This window comes from Labrus mixtus, chromosome 6 (assembly GCF_963584025.1).
Source record: "Labrus mixtus chromosome 6, fLabMix1.1, whole genome shotgun sequence".
NCBI classification, from domain to species: Eukaryota; Metazoa; Chordata; class Actinopteri; order Labriformes; family Labridae; genus Labrus; species Labrus mixtus.
This window is the reverse complement of record NC_083617.1, coordinates 10,386,738-10,409,989: the sequence shown is the minus strand read 5'-3', so window position 1 is coordinate 10,409,989 and position 23,252 is coordinate 10,386,738. Positions and strand designations below refer to the sequence as shown.

The 23,252-nt window shown below is 40.2% G+C and overlaps 1 protein-coding gene across 2 annotated transcripts in view; it reads right to left on the bottom strand.

Annotated features, from left to right (window-relative positions):
- LOC132975406 (SH3 and PX domain-containing protein 2A-like) overlaps positions 1-23,252 on the bottom strand; it is a 56,385-nt gene that overhangs the window by 28,210 nt on the left and 4,923 nt on the right. For both annotated transcript variants that reach the window (XM_061039924.1, XM_061039925.1), the window contains exons 2-6: positions 20,261-20,341; positions 14,976-15,051; positions 12,673-12,749; positions 11,683-11,774; positions 3,742-3,773 (exon numbers count right to left, since the gene is read on the bottom strand). In XM_061039924.1, coding sequence (XP_060895907.1) covers positions 3,742-3,773; positions 11,683-11,774; positions 12,673-12,749; positions 14,976-15,051; positions 20,261-20,341 — 358 coding nt within the window. The remainder of the gene's footprint in view (positions 1-3,741; positions 3,774-11,682; positions 11,775-12,672; positions 12,750-14,975; positions 15,052-20,260; positions 20,342-23,252) is intronic.

Genomic DNA, 23,252 nt, shown 5'->3' with positions numbered 1-23,252 from the left:
TACGTGTGCAACACTGAAATGGTTTCCACTTGCCACGTAAACCTCCTCTCCTCTCCAGCTGCTTTTCACATGCACTAGCACACAGTTTCTTTTTCTCCTCTACTAAACTTTTATCTGTCTTATCCTCGTCACACTTCCTTCTCAAATACAGATTATCACTAATGCTTAGAAGATGATCTAAATCGTATGAACATCCCTATACGTGAGCGTCATTTTATCCTGAAAAGTCCTTAAGATTGTTTTTCTTTTATCTTTGAAACGGTTTCACTCGTCTTTCTCTCCTGAGTGTTGATAAAGAATGATGTATTTTATCATCCTGGAAGAATCCCATCACAAATATGTTTCTTGGAGGATTTTTTCCAAGTTAGCTGACAGTGATTTATGCTGAGTCTGGAAACAGGAGTCAGTCCTGACAAATCTATTGCATGTCTGTGTAGCGCTATGATGAACAAATCACGAATAGTAAACTGCTTTGACCTCAAACTGTAGGGCTCTTGAAGAGAGAAGTCACAGTTGGAGGATTAGAAAAGAGACATGGACCAGAATGCCACTGGAATCATGTAAAGGATGAAATCCTTAAAGGGATAGTTCAGGATTATGAAGTGAGGCTGTATACTTATAAATAGAAAGTGCAATAAGTAATGTAGTTGACAGTCAGCGTACATCCTGTTTTGGGAAGGGATCAAGAGATCAAGAGAAACACGTTCTTAAGCCTTTAAAAAAATATTCAGTGTACATTATATGATCTATATTGTCACCAGATCTAACAGATAACATAACGGATAATTATGCGCTAGGGCTGGGAAATTAATCGAAAATTAATCGAAAATTAATCGTAACCGAAAACCGCCTAGCGTTTTTGTTGCACGCCCAACATACAGAGGCAATAGTCCTCGTTGCAGCGACTGTGGGTTCGAATCCGACCTCAGCCCTTTGCTGCATGTCATCCCCCACTATTTCCCCCCCCATTATTTTCTGTCTTTCTTCAGCTGTCCTTTCCAATTAAGGTAAAAAGACCTAAAAAAGGGCACGGTCACACTGGCCATCCGTACCGTGCCCAAGCACGCTTCAACGCTAAAGTCCAGTTCGTTTGACCAGTGTGACCGCTCCGTATTGTGCTCAGGCACGGTACACTTCCTTGGCTTTGGCACACTTCGGAGAGGTGTGCTTCAGCACGGTACACTTCATGCACGAGCACAAGCACGCGGGTACACAACGCTGACAGCCTTCATTAAGGAGAAATCCAGAGTTTCATGGCTGTATCTGACTAAAATGACACAAGCCACAAAGTAGCTGTCATGCTCTCTGTGTTGTTCTCCGATGTGCGGACGTCCGCGCGGACTCACGCGCGGACTCGCGCACGGACTCGCGCGCGGACTCAGCCTATTTTATTTTTTTATTTATTTATTGCTGTGTCTGATTAAAATGGTTTAAAATAAGCTGTAAAGTCAGTAAAGTAGCTGTCATGCTCTCTGTGTTTTTCTCTGATGTGCAGATGCGGACTCGACTGCGCGTCTCTTTCTTTTCGCGCCATACGTATGGCGCTGCGGGGGGGCAATCGTGCCTGGGTACAGCACGGTACGGATGGCCAGTGTGACCACATTTTGAGATGTCTATGTCATCATGGCCTCCTAAGAGCTCAGGTCTCTTGACATTGCGAAAAGCTGATGTTTTTGTTGTTTGGTTAACGTTAATGTTAACTTCAGTTAAACAAAGAACAATTAACTGATTACGGCTATGGTAGTTAACAACTTTGTTAACAGATTAACGGTTACCCGAGTTCAACAGATCAACTGTGCACACCTCTGACTGTCACAGCTTCACCTTGACAGCAACGATTCTTTCCTTTGGGACTATGCTCATAACCGCACAGTAACCCTTCAAGAAATACCACTTCTTTCTCCACTGGCCTCCCTCACCTTTTATCTGTCCTACAAAAAAAAGATAAATCAAAAAATTACATGCACTAAAGTTAGACAAAGAAAAACTGTATTCACAAACTTAAGTTAATGTCATTAAAGACGAGACCTTCAGTGGCAGATCCTCTGATTTCTCCTGCCTGCCAGGTAAACAGAGATCCTTGTCGAACCTCTGACCACATGCAGTTTTGTGGTGCAGGGCTACATTCTCCTTCGGGCAGGGGCTCAGTACACCCTTACTGCAGACCTGCACCATGTAATTATGGAACCCATAAGCTGCAGCTACAGCACAAATTCACCACAGAGCCCAAACACTTTATCTGCTGTCCAGCACTGAAGGAGAAAGATCAATCTTTCAGTGTGTTCACCACTAATGCCCAGCAAAGGGGGCCATGGGGAAGGTTCAGAAATCGAGCACAGGAGGAATGTACAGATTGTGCTCCGTGTAGATCATCGTTAGCACCAGTCGTAATATGTGTGATTATTGTTTTTATTGGTGGACTTGATATTAAAAGTCTAAATGTATGAACATCTTAAATAGTTGATACTATATTTCATATCAAACCATTCGGGTTGAAATAGTTCAAAATGGCAAACAGGCAGCAGACATATCACACATTTTCCAGGCAGTGGATATGAATATAGCTGGAAACATATCTAATATCTTACACAGACTGAATTTAAGCTACTCGAAACACACTCTCAGCTAAAAAAAAAAAGAAAAAGAAAGAGACACTTTTCCATTTCGCTATGTATCTGGAATTCCCTGTTGCGTAAACCCTCAATACCATGGAACGCATAATGAAATTAGTTTGGGGTCTTATTCCTTTGGTGGTAACTCGGGCACAGCTCTTCCTCAGAGTGGATCGCTCAGAGTAAATTAACTTACAGGTCATTTATCGCCCATTTGTGTCACACATAACGGTGGCAGATTGCAGGGAGGATGGCCAAAGCAGCTGATTGCAGCACTGAGGTGTCATTTAGTAATGCATGCGAGTATTCTGAGATTGCACGCACACACAAATACACAACACTTGCACAGCTGTTCACTGAACTCCTCTCATACTTTTTCCTGCTGCCTCCTACGCCTGTATCCCCCATGCTCAGCTGAGTCACTCAGTCTTCCTGTCTTCTTTGCACTCTCTCACATACATGAATATAAATTCGGCAGCTAACCCTGGCAGAGGAAATACAGCACATAGAGGTTCAAACAGGTGGTCTGGTTTGCCCTAGCACTGTTTTATGAACTATTTTAACATTACAGTGATAGCTCAGGCCGTGTTGGAAGAACATGTTCTCGTTAAAAATTCAACACCAATTAAGCATTGCACATTGTACAAACAAAGGGAGGTTAAAACTGGTGGAAATCAATGCAGCAGAATCAGATAGAACAAACTAACATTTATATACTCTCACTGTTCCTCAGAGCTCGTAGGGATCCTGTCAAATTGTTTTTGTTAAAACTATCGACCAAAAACAGGATTTTTCAATTTACTTTGTTGTCTGGCAAAGAAAAGGAAGAAAAAAATCCATTCAAATCAGAGGCTGAAGCTTAATTTCCTTGATAAATTGTGCTTGGAAAATCATAGAAAACAACAATCAGTTATCAAAAAAGTTGTTTTGAAATCACTTGAGAGAACATATCAAATGTCACATGACGTCGCCACAAAGAAACTTCGAATCAACTTTTTTTTTTTAATGAAGAATCAGACATCAAAGTTTTGGTGACATGCCATCAAAGTCATCAAAACTTTTCACAAATCAAAGCTTTCTCACATCAAACAGATTTCAGTTTTTGAGGTAAAAGACTTGCGATTCTTACCTGATTTACGTCTGCCGGAGCCGCCGCAGTCCCTGGAAAAGAAGCAACACCAAAGAAGCATGGTGAGTATGAGTGTGTGTGCAAGAGAGGAGGTCAGAGTATTAATACCATTTGATCAATCCAGACACTTGTTACAGCTGAATCTCTGCCCCTTGGCACACAAAGTACAAGCCAAACCCCTGATGAGAATGCACCCCGAACTTGACCCACTATACCAGAGAGAGGGAGGGGGGGGAGGGGGAGAGACAGAGTGGGATACAACATACGGGTGAGGAAGAGTGTCAAGGACGAAAATAAAACAAATCATCACATCTTTAAAAGTGTGTGAGTATCTGTTTAAATTGTAGATATGTTGTACATTCGATCCCTACAGCTGCCTCTGTTTTACAGAAAAGCATTTATTTACTTTACAACGGCATCATTTCCCCTTGGTAAATCCCATTCATGCTTGGATGTGAAAGCGTGCCTGTTCCAAATGCTGGGCTGGAACAGAACACTTAAAGGATGAGCATTTCTGTCACTGATGTCGCTCATTAGGGTCACAGAGCTGCAATGTCCGATTGTCTGTGTGTACATTAACTGTACAGTTCGTCGTTGTTTTGGTTCGGGACTGATTATTTGCATATAAATGGATCAATTACTGTTGTTGGATGTATTCATACCAAGAAGAAACCTCCTGTGTTGATACATGGAGCCAATACGGAAGTGTTAAAAAAAAATGCAGTTCCTCGAGGCAGGCTTCAAAAGATCTGTCAAACCCCCTATTAAAATATCAAATTTGAAAGCAGAAATAAACATGTTTACAGCCTGGTCTGAATAGCTCGTCTTTATCAGGAAAACCTTCCAGTGTTTGGTTTTCTTTATCTCTCGTAACTCAGACATTTTGATTTGTTGTGCATCTGTGATCTGTGTAACAAATGTGCATCAAATTATATGAAGTCATTTACTCTATTCACATCGCTGCTGTTGTCCTCTGATGTCATGATTCCGGTGGGAAGATCATCAACAATTATTGCTGTATTGTTGGAATTAGATTTTTCCACTTTCCAAATCACATCATCCAAATCAGGGTCCACAGGCCATCATTTGAAGTTAAATAATTTGTGACATGACAACAAATAACCTCCTCTTACCAAATTGATTAAATGCTAATGCTGATGCATTTAATCAAGTCGGTAAGAGGAGGTTATGTGTTGTGCAACCTGATGCAAATTTGTTACACAGATAAACATTTTAAAACAGAAACATTTCTGAATCTGTATGCATGTTGATGTATGTGTTGTAGCGTGTTGCTCATTTCAGGAATTGTTGGCTGACTGCATTTCTTCATTGAGTTAACTGAGCTGTAGACAGAGAGCGAGAGAGAGAAAGAGAGCGAGAGCGAGAGAGAGAGAGCGAGAGAGCATGCTGAGGAGAAGTTGAGGTTTGATACAGATGTGAACAGACACCTGGCTCTCCAGAGAGGCCAGCAGCAGGACTGGAGCCACAGCCAGTTATGGATTTAAGTACATGTTTGGAAAAACCTTGTCCAACATTTCCCAGGTTATAGCCTGTGCATCGCCTCAACTCGTTTCGCTAATTAAAAAAGTACACATTCAACTATTGAGTAATTTGAAATACATTATTTTCAACCACTGGCAAAAAGACATTTAATAAAGACAGTCAAAATGTATAACGATAATGACACTATAACATGGAGATTAGTCAGTGTCTGGCAGACTTCATAACTCAGTTCAAACTGCAACCAATCTTGCTTAATCAAAACATTTTTAACAATAACTGTATTCCTTTGTTACTTAGGATAAAGTCACTTTTGGCGCAGGACTTCTCCGTTTCCAGATGCTCAAACAAAAACGAGCTAAGAGACATTTCAAGTCACAGATGTCCTAACTTACAGCTCTGTTCAGCTTAATTAAAAACACAGATGATATACTCACTAAATGTTGAAATAAAACAATAAATCCAAGTGTGAATATGCTATTAAAATGGATTGTGACACAGTACAAACAATGTTTATATTGGATCTTCAACCTCTCACTGTGGGAAAACAATTTCAAACCCTGATGTGAATTTCATAACTTTCTATATCATATGCAGGGCAGAAAACACAATTTTGCACATTTGCTGGCAGCCAACTTAAACAGGGTTGCAGTTTATTGAGGTATAGTCTAAGCAGATGGCACACAGGGTGTCACGGGAGACTACTTGAAGTACACAACTTAAAGAGAGAAAACCAAATATGTCGAGATCTGGGTTTGCAGATCATATACGCCGTGAAGAGTTCACAGATTTTCAGGATATAAAACAGAGCAGGGTGAGTTTTTTTTGTAGGTAATGTAGCATAAACGTACTGATAAATCACAGTATGTTCACAATAATAGTTTCAAAATGATGTCCACACACAACCAACAGGCAGAAAGATTACACATAAAGATTCCTCTTCAGTATTTCGTGAGAATTCTGAGTTTATTTTTTCAGAGTAAGGGTGGGGGTATGAAAAGTGAGGAAAGCACTGCAGAGAGTTGGGGAGAAATGATGGGGATAAAATAGATGCTTGACCTGCCCTGCTAGCTTGTGACCCTGAGCACAGAGCTGGGATAATATTCTTCCCAGGAGGAGCATGAGCACACAGAGCTCTGGCTGTGTCCTCCCATCAGCACTACAATCTCATAGAGGCGAAGAGAACAGCAGCAAAAGCAGGTACAGACACTGTTAAAAAGCTTTCACCTGTGTTTCAGTGGGTTAACTTTAAGTGGATGGTGAAAATTGGGAGTTCATTTTTTTTTTTTTTTTACAAATCTTTAACAGGTTTGGTTCCAGTTTGCAGTGAGATGCTTAATATGGACGCATGGACTGCATGGGCTGAACACGTCATTTCATCTCCAAGCCCATGAGGATAACCATCTGTTTGCGCAAAGCTGCAGCTCGCTCTTTGTAGGTGGGCCTATTAGAGATGGAATGTGTGAGACATTTAGTCCTTCGCTCACATTTTTCAGCCACACCGAAAGGGCCGGAGCGTCTGCATGTATACACTGCCCAGACACTCCCGCCTGACCCGAGATTAACCCCTGCAGGAGTAACCTTCCAGATCAAGGGGTCAAAGGCTCCATGTCCAAGAACAGGAAATCATTATAATAAAGCAGAAGGCTGCATCTGCACGAGGGACAAGGCGCAGTCGTAGTTTGTGTGTTATATTCTTACAAATTTTGTATTCAAATCCTCACAAAAGCACGTTCAACTCCAGCATGCAGGCCCCACATCTCCAGAAAAGTTTAGTCATGATTGCACAATGATGTCAGGGTGAAAGATTGTTAAGTTTGATCACAAAAAAAAACACTTATAACTTCCCTTGTGGCAAAAAAAAACAATGATGTGAAATTAAATTTGAGGCTGTAAAGAAAAGGCTCTAAAACAACTTTATTGTCTCCCATATAAAATAATACCTCTTATTATGTAGTCGTGTTAAAAATGATGTTTTTACACATTCCAGATGTGGATAATCACCTACCACTTTTGTGACGAAAATTAAGTTCCAAAGCTAAATTGTTAAAAGTTTTATGATTAAGATTAAGACTATATCCCCGAGAAATAAAGGTGTGGATGTTTAACAAAGACTCAAAGACATGTGTGTGTGTTTGATTGGATGCATTTGAAAGGAGTTCAAAGCAGATGTGCCATCATGTGGGACCATGGGGAGATATGATCTTTGCAGTATGCAGCAGTATGATTATTTGACCCATACTATGATAAATATCTACAGGTCACATTTCTGTTCCACAGCTTCGAATACCTCATTGACTTTCTTTTAAGTTTAACCAAATGAATAGATTTACTGATTTTATACACATATTGGATGATTAAATGTCTTATCTTGTTATTCTCATTATAAGACTTTGTTCTTATTATTTTGGAGCTGCACATCTGGATATCTGTTAGCATGTGACTTTTAAAGATGTAAACAAACATAATGTAGCAGAGTGTTCACCCCTATAAACTTTACTAGAGTCATGCATTGTGAAAATACAACAATGTTTTTTAGATTTTGTTTTAAAGGACTTTGAATACTTAAGTATTTCTAAAAGCAAGTACTCCTGTACTTTCACTTAAGTAATAATTTGAGCAACTTCCTCTTGTATTGGAGTCATATTTGATCTGGAGTATCTATACTTTGACTCAAGTAATGCAGTTGTGTGCATTGTCCACCTCTGCCTGTCAGTGAGCACTATGGACTCAAAGAGTCTTGTGCATGAAGCACTTGGACTAACAGAGCTGCTTTCATGTGGCCTTGACGTTATCTACAGACAGAACTGTCAAAACAATCCCTAATTAGAAAGAAATACCTGATGATATGAACTATATTTAAACCAAAAATTAATATCCTGTTCAGCAGACCGTTATAAGCATCATCATGGTTTAGAGAGTTATTTATGACAAAAAGTATTCTACTTTTATCATGACTCATTTGTGAGACAGAGACATGTTGTGCATCTAACTTTGTTCTCAATCCTTCTTTCTGTATTTCTGTCATAGTACACTACTGCTCCAATGGCATGTAATTGATAGCTATATTATTATTTATCATTTATTTCACGGCTCCAAACAAAAGCACTGACCCTGTATCATTGATTTTCTGAGCTCAAACACCAGAGGCTCTGCTGCTATGTGAAATTCTCATTGACATTTAAAAAAAAGAAGCTTTATACAGCAAGTTTTATACAGCATGTTTTATGCTAATGATAACATTTCACAAATGTGCACGTTCTCATTAGCATGTGACACTTATTGACATAAAAATGGGTAATTTATGACACTTTTGTGTTGTTAAATGGGTTTAATGGAATCCGATGCACACAATCATTTTTTCTGAACATGAACATTCAGAGCTTAAAGATTGTTAGACTTGAAGAGGAACATGAAGCAACAAGTGAACTTTCAGACTAACACAGTGCAACTTGGAGCTGAAATACAAACTAAGAGATCCAAAAAGCCAAAAATATATATAAAAAAAAAAAAATGAGCTGGAATAGTTTGAGCTGCCATTGTTTTTTTAAATGGCCTTTCAGGTGGACATGACGGATTGTGGAATGTGTTTACTGAAATTATTCATAATTGAGACTTTGACCTTGACTGAGTTTTCTGGCCTGAAAGCTGCAGATGCACTCCTCACACACACACACACACTAACACACACACACACACACACACACACACACACACACACACACACACACACCGCTGCAGCTACACACTGTTCCCTGAGAGTTAGGAATGATCAAATGCAGAGGACACATTTCCCCACAGGGATTAATGCAGTCTACCTTTTTATTACAACTTTAAAAAACAGTATGTTGCCGTGCAGAGTCACATTGCAGTATAGGGCAGTAAAATCATACTTTTCAATAAAACAGCAACAACATTGGCCCGCACTGACGTTGTCTAGAAAAACACCTTCAAGCTAATTGAAGTCAAATTCACCTCACCTTGTTACAAACAACACGAACGACCAGTTCTTAATCTGCATAACTCTTAAACTAATGCTGCAGTGTTGATTGATGACTAAAACGTGGTATTTTAATTTCACACTTAGCCAGTGGCATTCATTATCATAATGGACGTCTAAACTCTTTCATTAAATATTCTCTGTGTGTACGCATTCATAAACAGTCATTTGAGGCGCCGATAAGGACCTCAAGATATGAGACGATGAGAAATATCTTTCTTTTTCATGCCGATGTAATACAATGTCTATTTTTTTTTCTTAATTTCTCTCGAAGTTTTCTCCAGAAGTTGCTGCTTAATCTTGTGAAATATTCATCAGCTTTGAAGCCTCTGAGCCTTGGAAAAAACTTAAAAGGAGGACGCCATTATTCTAATTGAAGAAAGACACACTTCGGATCTGTAGCCAAGAAGCTTTTAAAACACTTCAGACTTCATATATTTAAGCTTTTCATTCAGGTTCATTCAGGTTGCTGAGGAATATTTAGTTCCCTCTTTTTTTTTTTTAATCAAAATGTATTTTTTCAGATAATTTCAGTGTTTATCTTTCTATCTACCAAAGTTTATCTTTTAATCAAAGCTTGACCAAAAAAAAAGGCGAAGAAGAAGAAGGATGACATGTTCCTTTGAACGAACAACTAATGTGCCATCTCTCCTTTCTGTGCAGCAGTACAAACACACAACCTCTGTCTCATATCGCTGTACAGTGTTGTTATCTTTCAGCCTATATCATGGCTCCCTCTTGTGCGAGAGCAACGTCACATCCAGCTGCTTTTTTTAATCTGTGCAGTGACACCTGTTGTCCATGAGATGGCAGTAGCACACGAGGGCTTGACAAACATCTCTACCTTGCTGCTGATGTTTAAAGAGACTACTGGCAGGCAAATGCCTTTATTTGACTTTTCATAGAGGACAAAATGTCACTGGTGTGACTGGCCTCATAATTATCATCATTATAGGGACATGTTTGATTGATTGGTGAAATTTAAACAGCTTTTTTTACAGTTACATACTGCTACTCAACAAGAACTATGTCAAACCTATAAGTCAAAAATCATGCCCATTTTTCAAAAAATATCATTAATTCATCATCATGGTAAACTATCTTATTCTCAAACTATTTACACAGAAGGTCAATAAATGGCCTTTCCATATCTTACAAAAGCATGTATTTCTATCAGGGTATGGCTTATTTCCTTTATCAGCCTTCATATATCAATTACTTGTTTTTGTGTTTTGTTTTGTGTGTGTGTTCGTATTGTGAAAGCATCTGAATTCCTCCTCATCAGAATAAAAAGGCGTGCGTCATGCTCTTTTTCAGTTATAGAACTCCAGGCTGGCAGTTCTGTCAGCCACAGAGTCAAACATAGTGGACAGCAGCAGAGCAGATCGTAAGGACCACAAACTGGATAAAAATCGGTTTAGCCAACATTCACTGAGAGTCATCATCACCAGAGCAGTGAGAGTCATAGCAACACACCCTTTAGTGGTCACGATGAAGAACAATAGACAGGTCACAAAAAGGTCTAGTTTCCCGGTGATTAGAAGCATCACAAGCAATATATTCACAGGTCTTTTATAGAAAGGAGTGATATCATTGTCCATGGTGGTATTTCATCCTGTGCCAATTTAATAAACATCGTAGCAACACAAGACTATGTGTTCTGTGATGTTTCAAGCTAGGGAGAAGAAAAATATGAAACCCTAAGAGTCACTCTGAGTCAGTCCAGAGTCTAGTAAAAGGACCTGAGCACCTGGGTGGCTTTAAGACCTTAACGATCTCAATTTAAGCTGCAGTCTTCCGTTTCTGAGACCGGAGGAGAAACTCACTTTGAAGTGGGATTAGCATGTATGGGTCAGAGGTGGAGAGGCCATTTTGGAGTTGAATCTGCCACTGTTTTACTCTTGAATGGGTTTGGTACAGTAGAAAAAGTTTAAACGCATATACAGTATTATACTGTGACATACTGAACATTAACCAAAAGGAAAAAAATGTGTATTCAGACAATAACGAATTGAGCAGTGAGTCTGTAATTACTCCCACTGACTTTGAACTGAGTATGACAAATCACCAGCCTCTGAGCTTCATCTGCCCAGAGACTTGAACTCAGCCGCACAGTCATGACACCACTGATCCTTTCTCATTTGTTTTGGGGATCAGGTGTCACCTCCCAGAAATCATTATTAATAAAACGTGGTGCCTCTCAACCCGCATCCATCAATCATCTGTGAGACGCAGCAAAGCCTCTGGATCAAGACAGGTCAATGCGGGTGAAAGGCGTCTGTCCCAGCTGTAGAACCACACAAACAGTATACTACTGCAGCGTTTGTCTACACAGCATACCAGAGGGGATTGTTTTGTATCTAACCGCTCATTAAACAGGAATGATGCTAATGCAAAATGATGGGTTTGATTTGTAATGCAATGCGGTGATAGTTACTCACTCGGCGGGAGGGTTGAGGTCCTCTAACTTGGTCTCAAAGAACTGCAGGACTTCATCACTTTGGGTAATATGTGAGGGAAGCTTCATCAGAGCCTGTGGGAGACAGAAGGGAGGGATGAATATGTTTTTTTATGTTGTGTTAGAATGCAAAAAAAAAAAAAAACACATTTAAAAAGGTTTCACACAGTTTGGTTTGTATGTCAATGAGTAACCAGGTTATAACTCTTAGTCATTGCACAGTCAGCAGGATGAGAAGACCAGGCGGAGGGTGTGGAGGGTGTGGAAGGGAAGGAAGCCTGTGAGTCCAGAGTGAGGGTTTAGACAAAGAGAATCACTAAAAGGTGATACAGCGTGACCACAGCCTGTCTCAGCTGTACAGACATTGGAAACGAGAGGTTTCAGCCACTTAAATCAGAAAAGACATCTTCATAAGAGGGATATTGGAAATTAAGTCTGCTATCATTATCTTTAAGCTTCTTTCCTTTGCAGAAAGTCTCCTCTTGTTCCTCCAAATGAAAAACTGCTGCCACACTTGGCAACGCACCTGCCCTACATTCCCGTCACTGACCTAATGAATGGAACCGGGTCAGGTAGCCAGCTGCACTCACTGCTGCTCTTAAAGTCGGCTGATTCATTCGTATTCTTTAGATTCAGCTTTACCCCTGGGTGCACCCGTTTCCCTTGCTTCCTTCAAAGTGCTGCCTATTTACATTGGTGACAGGAAATGACGAGGGCAGATAGAGCAGTTGCTTTCCTGTTGAGGCTGGTTGGGGGAGATAAATGTCCAGGCCTGGTTCAGAAATATTGTGCATGGCATGGATAGACTAGCCCTCAAACCCACACATGAACCAAAAATAAGTAGTTAACATGTACAGTTGATGACAAAGAACAGCATGTAAACACTACACAAGCTGCTACAATGGTTTTAAAGTTTTAAGAAAGGTATACAGTAGCTCTAAGGATATTATGAGACATGCAGCCTTTGTCTTACTTTGCAATAATTATCCAGGTGCTTCAGCCTTCTGACAGCTACATCTCTTATGTGACTTCGGCGAAACAAGACTTTACCTGGGGGAAAAAGCAGAGTTAGATTAACTTATCGCCAACAATTTTAAAAATACATGTTTAAAACTTGAGTATATAAAATGTAGCTGGTTACATTCAGGTTATATTAAATGTTTTACCAAATATAGAAAATGTCTCTTTCCACATTGTTAATGAGTAGTTTACTCAGGTTGATCAAATTACAAGATTGAAGATTCAAAAAAATATTTTTTGTTGGTCTAAAAAAAAGTCAAATTGTGGGGGCCAGTTGTTCCAAGTGGTGGGGTCCCATGCCTTTATGCTGAGGCTTTAGTCCACAAAGCAAGCGGCCCGGGTTCGACCTGACCCCTGGCCCCCTGCCAATGTCATTCCCACTCTGTCCTCCCAATTTCCTACTTCATCCATTCTCCTTTCTCTAGATCGAAGGCAGAAAAAGCCCCAAAATAGATAGAAATAGCCGTTTTATTTACGGTTACCAATTCAACAAATTCACAAAATGACCAATTTTCTTCTGACTCAACAAATAAAAAGAGACGGGATAGTAAAAATCTAATGGAATATCAGCTATCTCCTTTGTCGAGGTAAACCGGCGTTTTTGATAACCCATAAGCTAAGCTACTTTCAGATAACTGTCTCACACAAAATACTGGGGAAGGTAAAACTTTCTAGCTATGGTTATTTTGGCCAGCTAACAATAAATTAAGCTAACCTAAATGCTAGCTAGAATTTGGTTGAGTGCTAACGTAATGTGGCTCATGTAGCTAAGTCTCCCGTTAGCTACCACAGCTAAGTTATCAAATAAGTTGTTGTAGCATGAAACATGGCTGGATTTGTGTTAATTGTATTATTTTATTAACCTGTTTGCCCACTTCCCCTTGTTATAAGTTTCCATGTTGACCTTTTATTTCTCCCTTTTATATATATGTGCATGTTTATGTACAGTGTGTGTGTGTAAAGACATTTGTTGTGATTAAATATTGAAAAATAAATACATAAAACTATGCAAATCAGTATTTAATACAGAGGGACCTTTACTGTGTACACTACAGAGGATTTATCTTCATTAAATAATTAATTCATATGTTGTTAGTGTGAGGCCGAGCTGTGGAGGGTACTCGCGTTTCCCTTGATTGGACATGACTACTAGACTTTTTTTTTTTTTTTAAATACATCAATCATACAAGCCCAGCTTCTAAAAACAGAAGTACTCCAAGGCTTCTTTAAATGCATAAATTAATAAGAGCAGCTTAAAGAGTTACTTTTCCTTCCTTTTAAACCTCACATCATAACTCTGAGGAGATTGACTTCTTAATAGTGTCAAACTGCATAAAGCTCATTGAACAGTGAAATGCTGTTAGCTGTGTGTCAGGCAGGCAATACTCTCACTCTACGTTGGGCTTACAGACAGATCAAAAACAGCTATGGCCATGCTAAAGCACTTCAACTTGTCTCACAAAGGATCTCTTTACTGCTCCCCTCTGCTCCTGCCCACAACCAGTTTATCAGATTAGATAAATCCCTCTCTGCAGGCCTCCTACAGCCAGCCGAGGCAGACCACAAATTGATTTGGCCTGGGCGGAGTATGGCGGTTAATGAAACAATGCTATGTGGTAGGCCATGCTATGGAGTTAAAGGAGTACTAACAAACATTAGTTGTGCATGAAAATGTCAACGTCTTTCTTTTGCAAGCAGTTACAGAGATTTTTACTACACTGCTCTCAAGAGTATCTCTCTTAATTATTCCATATGTTGTTACACCTAGATCAAAATGAGTATCATTGGGGTTTCATGTAATAGTCCATCATTTTGGAGTTGGGATATGAAATGCATTCAATTTTACTTACAAGTATAGTATGAAAAGCCTTGTGTGCTTTGCTTTTAAACTATAACGAAGGTCAGATGCAACCAATCGCTGTTCAGATCTCTTCTGCTGCTCTTGTGAATAATCAAATGAAAAATAGCCAAAACAAAATTCTTATTAAAAGACTTATTGGTATCCGTTTCTGCTACTGCTAAATCTACTGACTCTAAGTAACTTATCATGTGACGATAACAAACAACAACAGTGTGTTGCTGGCAGAGATGTAAATGTTGTTTTTTGTGTTTTTTTTCACACAAGAATTGTAAGGGTACCCTATACCAAAACTATCTAGTTAAGTGAAGTTAATGGGGTTTAAATTCTAATGCAGAGAAGTTTAAATCTAATTTGATTTGACATGGATATCAGTTATACTGCACTGTGTTTGTTACCTGGCAAAAAAGGAATAATTCTCTTTTTGGGGTCCTTCTGTCCTCCCTCAATCGGAAATTTGTCGAGGATTCGCATCTGCCAAAGTGAAAGAAAGAGTCATTAAATCATCAAAAACATGCCTTCTTTATTGCCACCGAAAAGATAAAACCATTTGATGGCTAAACCACATGAAGTGTCTTATATCTACCACAAGTTCATCAGTCAAAGTTGAAAGTGGAGGAATCTGAGATAAGAATAAAAGTGGGGGGAGGGGGAAAAAAAGGTTACACGCTCTCCTGGAACAGTCGACCTCCTTGTAACGGTACATGAGTTCAACACGGGGGTGTAATTACATTCATCTGAAAAGCGACTGTGTCATGCCACTGTAAACAGTTTCCCTTTGATCCGTGGGGCAGCAGAAAAGGTTTACGTCACCCACACTTGTCTGGGAAAATAATCTAAAAAGCAAGTTCCACTTAAGGAGCTGAAAAGGGCCATTAGAGCAGAAAATGAACACTTTGATGTCAACACTTGATATATCTAACTATTAAAGGGATCTATCTATGGAGAGATAAACTGACACTGAGCAGCCTGTGTTCAATTTATGACGACGGCAAAGAACTACAGTATATCCCAATGACAGTGGCAGTTTGTAACAGTTTTAGCACATGTCTATCCAGATACACTTATATGTGTGACCGCCAGTTTATATGGACAAGGAACATGTGCTGCTTAATGCATCATGTATGAGCATGTTTGGTTGAGTGCTAAAGAAAAGCTGCAATGCAATTGTTTTCAGTCTCACAGCGAGAGTTTCTAGTTTCCGTTTTTGAATAAATCAAAACATTGATCACGCACGAGAGCATCCTACAGTAAATGCCTGAGCTCCAAATCCAGATGCAGCCCCGCCTTTTCTCATTTGGCCCTTGCCTCGTTCCAGATGTTCTCTATTAAACAGCAAAGACCATGAGCGTCAAACTACAGCGCACTCGATCGGGAGCGGGAGACCAGGAGACTAGTCTTGGTCAAAGCCGAGCCAAAATCAGCCAGGTGGACAAACAGAAGTGAGACTGAAGGGGAGCGTTGGGTCCACTCTGTCTGGGCCTGCGGGAGTTGTTTGTAAGACTTCTCCACTAAGAGGTGGTTTGGTTTCCTCCTCTTGTGGGTCTCTCTTTTCTGCACTCATCAGTTTTTTTTGCCTTAGCTGTCTTTTTTTCAGAGGAGAGGGGACATGCCCTGCCCTGAGAGAAATTTAGCAAACAAGAAATTGTTTCTTTTGAAAGGAACAGCCTTCATTATTGTGGTGGTTGAAAAAAGGCTGAGAATAAAAACGAACTAGGGTTAACCGCACCTGCACTGAAACATGCAAAACACAAGTTTTATATTTATATAAGCTGAAAGGGAAAAACATCAAATGTGCCTGTAAACCGAGTTTCCAGGTTTTCTTCAGAACACAGTCTCTAGAAATTCTCACTTTTGCAGAGTGCAATGGCAACTGCATTGCTTTTTCTGACACAATAAGCTGCAGACCCATCATGTTATCAACCTCACAGCTGGATGCAGACGAATTCCCCCTCTTACATGGGAGTGTTCACTCAGCACCTCTATAAAACCGCCTCAGTCGACAGAGAGGCTCCCCGTACAGGAGCGATGATGATGACATCATCCTCTGGGACCTTCCTGGATACACTCAGGACAGGTGTGAAAGCGGTTTTTATGGCAACCGCCGAACAACTCGGAACAAAACTCTGAGGAAAAAAAAAAACATTTCTCACATTTCATACACATCCATTTTTCAGGACCCGGGATGCTGTATTTACTCAACAGTGCTTTCCTAAACTCTGCACAGGATATTTAAGTGTACCAAGCTGCAGAGTCAGCCATGTGTTTCCACGAGGGAAATCAACATGTCCATGTAGCAACAGGTGCTATGATGTAATCCAGTTCTCCAGTCTCTTTTAACACAACCCGTTAATCAGTGTCCAGAATAAATGCCAAGGGTAGACATTGCAATAAACAATCCTTCTTCAACTGTATTTTGGCTATATGACATTGTGGACCTGAATTATGGTGACAGGAGGAACCCAAACAGCTTCTGTACACTGTAATGACAATCATTGGAAGCATTTAAACTTAATTGCACTCACAGGAGTGGGCAGGGAGGCACAGACAAAGAGACACTGCACTGTGCAACAAGACAAAGACACTTTTCTGGGAGGAATCTCAGACTGAGGGAGTTTGGAGGAATGTCTGAGGGGGGAAACATTCTGATCCCATCTCTCAGTTGTGTTTTGACATTTACTTGACAAGTTGTTTACTGCAGAGAGATTGCGAGGTAAACGGCACAGATTTATCGTGCATGTTGTTAAAAAGCTGCACTGTGGACATTTTCAGAAACAAAACATATAAGCTAACATTTTTGAGCTCCTGCAGTTCAAATGATTTGCTGCATCATTGCAAAGTGTTCAAGTCTTTGGGCGGTCTGTGTAGGTTTTCAGTCATCCCGGTCATGGTTCATTTTCTTTGGCAAGCAATTGGCTCAAGTGATCATCACTGAGAAAGGTTAAGCCTTTTAAATGTGATTTTAAATAAAACCATTTGGTGGCTCTAGGGGGAGCTGCATGAAGTCTGCAAAGTTGCCTCAAGTGACAAAAGCCTGAGGCAGCATCAGTTGTGACTGGAGGCTACAAGATAAGAAAACATTAGAATCTGTTGTTAAGTCAAAATAAAGTCTGATAACCTAATCTCTGTGAAACACTTCTAATCTGTGCCTGAGGTTATCAGCTTGAAGCGACAAAAGCCTCTACTAGCATAAAGCACCTCAATCTATGATCCGCAGCTGAGTTGCATTGTGGGTACAGTAGGCGATATGGTTTTGACAAGAAGACAAACGTGGGGAACAGAATCTTCAATCGTGCTGAGCTGATCATGGTAAATTTACACAAAGTCAGCGTCGATCTCCGTTGAATAATCTTTGATGATTACTGTCAGCAATAAGTGTTTTTCCCTTGTGTGCCTCCCATTTAGCCAAACGACTTTGTTAAATTCCTATCTTGTGTCTATGTTTTGGAGGCCAGGCAAAATTTCAGCAGAGCTGAATATGTTGAGTAAGGAATTTTTGTAAAAGGTTCACATCGAAAAGGAAACCAAGACAGCTTGCAAACTCCACAATCCCCGTGAGGAATGCTGAGCTCTGTCCACTGTGGTTTCAGGGTGTGGAGGGATGGGGGGGGGGGGGTCACTCACTACTCCCTGACAGTAAACTTTGTTTGACACAATTCTGCTCGAATCAAACATGTGCTGCTAAAAAAAACATTCCCATTTGACTCCAGGAACAGGGTTTGGTGGAATAAATGCTCAGCACTTTTTTTTTTTTACATGAAAACAAAGATCTTTAAAAATAACTCTACACATGCACAACAAACAGCACATTTCACTTTCGGTCAGCAGAGAAGACGTTGAGAAGGAGCCTGATAAATATGTGAGTGTGGATCTGGATAATTTATGATTGTTGCTTCCCAAAGGAGCAGTTACGAGTTATGGTGAGTGTGCTGAAAGCTTTAAAACATTAGCAGTGAGTGCACTTTTGGACATCCATTTGACAAAGAAAATGGATGCTTCATCTCTAAAAAGACAAACAGCAAAGCAGCTCGGTGTTGTCGAGTGGGTTTCATACGACCGGCTGTTACAGAGCAGACTTGTTCGGACACAGCGTGAATGATTGGCCGATGCTTGAAAGGCGTTTCTTGTTCTGTGACCTTCCTTGGCTTTTCTGAATTCTCAATTAATCGTTTTCAGATGAGATAATGGTCGCATTCGTCAGTCCAAGGGTGTCAAATTGACTTATTTTTTTTTACTGTCAGCTTCTGGTGAGCATAAAACAAGCAATTGTGCCAAGAAGACAGAGGACTGTGCAGAGACGGAGGAAGATTGTAGGTGTCTGTTGGCAGAGACACAGACAACTCTCAGTTTGTGCTTGGAAAAAGACCAAAAATTCAAAACCAGCGGAAGAAAAGTGAGATTATATTACATAAGGATACATGCATATAAACATGTGATAAACATACATTTTAATTTTCTAGCACATTTCAAGGGATACAATGATACTTCACACCTGGAAACTGCATGAGCTTCAATAAATAGATAAATAGAAAATCTTAATCAAACGCCTGAGGGGAAGTATCTTCATGTTACTCTTTACATGCAGAGCTCAAAATGTGCCCAACCCCCCAACCCTTTCCTGACTGCAACTTCCTCCTCATTTCATCCAATGCATTATGGGATGGGTCCTAGCATTACCTACACTACATCCTCCTTCTCGGAGACCTTACTGTACTCACCCTGGTTGCACGGTTTTGGGGGGGGGAAATGGATACTTCTTTTACTTCTATGCTTCAGGCTATAATCAGATTGTCTGCGACTACCCATATCATTGACTCTAGCCACTCATCTTTCACCTATAGCGCTACATTCCAGGAAAATAATATATCCCCACCCATGTAGTATAGACAGCTGCAGACTGTTGTTCTTCACGGATTACTGTGGTCAGACAAACACACCCAGGAAGCTTGGCTCTATGGACAAGACTAATGTTTGCAGAGACAGGAGAGGAGCTCGGTTTCCATCGAGCAAGACCAGGGCAGAATTTTCCTGGCTTTTACCATGAGACTAAAGAACAAAGGGTTTCCTCCACTGCCTTCAACACAGCCAGCCCACCAGAGCCACAGCGCTGTACAGAGCAGGCTCATGAAGTCGGGGTTATCAGAGAAGAGCCAGAGACAAAGTCTTAAAAAAGGACAAACTACAGATAAGGTATGCAACCATTAAGGTTTTAGGAACATTATACTGTCGTTCAGGCAACATAGATGTTTCAGTCTTTCTTACAAACAAACTTTGGCAAAGGTAAGTCTTCCATTCATGGTACAAACATGTAAATGTGAGTCATTTTTAGGAAATGCAAGGATTTTACTTAGAGCTTCTGAATCCTGAATAAAACATCTGAGGGATTTACTCTGACCATTGCTGTATTCTGTATACTGACTGAGGTCATGTTTTCTTCCTGCATCTGCTGACTGGATTTCCCCCATTTCCCTTCTTCTTTTTTTTTCGCAGCAGACTCCAGAAGACTTAAATGAGACCTTTCACTGAGCATACTGTCTTCTAGAAGCTGAACAGAAAGACGTGATCAAAAGGTCAAACTGACCTCACAGAGTTAATATGAGGAAGACAAATTCTCAATACTCAATTTAGAGATCGCGCATTAAGGGCCGGCAGAAGATGTGGTTCATTTGCAAGTGCAACGTACCTGTAGGTCGAAGAATTTGCTGTACCTCCTGTAGATGACGTGGGAAGTGGAGTCTGAGTAAGTGACGTTGATGAGGTACACCTAGTGAGAGAAGCACAAACAAAAGAGGGCCCATTAGGAACAAAGTCACTTTGTCAAAAGACACCACGGCACCGCTTGAGCTCCACTTGTCCCAATGACACAAAGTGCATTCCATCCTGACTTAACTTCAAGGGGTCGTAAAAGGTCAAATCAACTCATTATGTTTGTCTGTTTCCCTTTAGGGGTCGATGAGAGGGCCAATAGATTTCAAGTATTATGTCATTAATACCATTTATGATGAAAAGCATGTGTGTTTTTCTGGGTCACAGCTCATTGAATGGGAGCGATTTCAGTGATTTGAAAATGAAAAAAAAATCTAAATTTTCTAATCAGCAGTCAGGCTGCTTTTTAGTGCTTTATATAAGAAGCAACTTTGCATTTTACTTTTTGACATCTACCCAAGTCCACTGTCGAAGAGAAAACCTGATGCTCTCAATATGTCAACAACCTCTATAATTTCTTTTGATCACAACGAATCAATACAGAGAAGAAGTGTTTGTACATATGGAACTGAAACAGGAATATCTTGTCCTTGGCATACATCAGTCATTTCCGAACAGAACACTGTTGACTTGAGTTTTCCCCAAAATAAATTCCCTACTTGCCTCGAAAATAAAAGGCCAACAAACAATCGTACATGCCCTGAGGTTTCGGTAACAGATGGCTGCATCCAATGCATTTCCTGCTTAGCACATGGCACTGTGTGTTTACAAGAGCAGCATTTTCACATATGGTGGCAATCTGCAAGGACATCGGTTACAAGTCTGAAAAGCAGTCTCCCTTCTGCATGCAGTTCATTACAGAAAGAGAGTGCAGCGAGGCAGAACCAGCTCTCCAGCAGCTCGCTAATTAGATACAGGCAGCATGACAGAACACTCTGGATTCAGGCAACAGCACGGCTCAAAGTGAGGGTGTGCAAGGTCAAGACACAGCCAAAAAGAACCCTGAACCATGTTTATGTGTGAATATGAATACCCTTATTAGTGCAAATGAAAAAAATCTGCTATTAAAGCAGCATTATGAGTGTATGTATGCATTTGTTTTTCCAAGTAACATTATGAATTGATTGTGATGGTTGAAACCAACCATTAACATACCTTTTACGCAAATCATACCTTCATGCAAGAGCATTGGATTGTTTGCAGCAGATCATAAACAGGTAAACAACACAGTTGTATTCCCCTTTAAATGTAGGCACTTCTGCTTTGAATTAACATTACTGGTGTGGTCATAAATACCTGACTTTTACGCAATTTTAAACTCTGTTTTAACTGCACAAACTGCAGACTTCTCATTGAATCTCGTCCCTCTGATCTCCCATCATCCCCCTCTGCTTATGTGTGTAAACAAGGATTAGTTGCCATGCACTCTCTGGCTTCGCTGCCATGAGATCCTGGAAGGAAGTCACACTTGAACAGCGCACAAAAGACAAAGGGTTGCTTCTTTCCTCTCTCCAACCGGATAAGAATTTTCAGTTGCTTAGCTCATAGATAATGAGATTTTTTTTTTTTTTCCCCTCTGTCTTCTTCCCTCGTGGGGACTTCCCAGTCAGCCCCTCACCTCCGGCTTCAGTCCCAGGGGAAAGGCTGTGCCCTATGTTTAGTGGCCTCAGGGAGCCTGCCTCAGCAGGAGATGGATGATGCAATTGATCCCAACTCTCAGGTTAATTAATCCAATTGTACCTGATGGACTAATTGATTTTTGCAGTCCCGCTGAGACATGTCTCGTGGCTCATCGGATTTGATTACTCAAGTCAGTGAGAGCAGACCATGCAACCAAACAAGACTATGACTATGGTGTTTTCACACATGGACAAAACTCTGAAAAAAAATGTCCCTGTAATGTTCAGGGTGAGCTCAATGTGTGAACACAAACAGCCACATTTTTCACCTTGACTTTGCCCACAATTTTTGTGCCAGCACCCTAGCAAAATGTACATGTGCAGTCGGGGTGAGCAGATGTGAGAACGCAGCAGGAAATATTGAGATAAAATCACTACGAATTACGAATATATAGATAGATAGAGTCACATATTTAGACTTTTGGGAAACCAACACAATCTTCTTGCACATAAATCAAACTACTTCATACCCTTTTCTGCTTGCCAGTATGTATTTACTACTCAGTCGTTTATCCTGTGAATATGTCCAATTACATAGAAGATTGATAAAAAAGCAAAAGCTGTAATCATGGCATCTGACCCTATTGCTTTGTCTTTCATTTCTGGGAAGTCCTTTTTAACTTGTCATAGGAGTTGATTGATTCCTCACCTGTACAATTTGGCATGCTTATAAACAACATGGAAGATCACTTTTTGATTGAAATCTCCCTGGTTTTGCACACGACAATAGTGTTTCAGTAGTTCAGCTCTAAATAGTATATTTGAGTCATCTGAGTCTGAATCAGGGGCTAAAGCAGAAACCAAAACATCAGATTATTTTTGCCTCTGAATTTTGAGTAACAAAATAGTGCCCTATCCGTATTAAAGTTAGCCGTTAGCATACACATTCAAATGAAGTGAAACATCTCTGTATGAGCTGCCATGAGTGTAAAGCTAAAGGATGGCACTGGATTGTAAATGGTAAATGGACTTGGACTAGGATAGAGTTTTTCTAGTGTACTGACCACTCAAAGTGCTTTTTACACAACGTTATACTTAGCTAGTACCGTAAGAATAAGGAACTTGAATCACTTCGGCAATTGTTGACAACTATCACAACAACTAGCTACATGTCCCAGTTGCTGTTAGCAGTATATTTTTTACTCACAACACTGTCAAAAATAAAATATACTATATCAATATAATATACTATACACACAACATTGTAATGTACTGTAGTTGTGTTTTTTTGTTTTGTAAAGGGCCCATATTTAATATTTAACATGAATGTTGCCATTTGACGGATTGTAC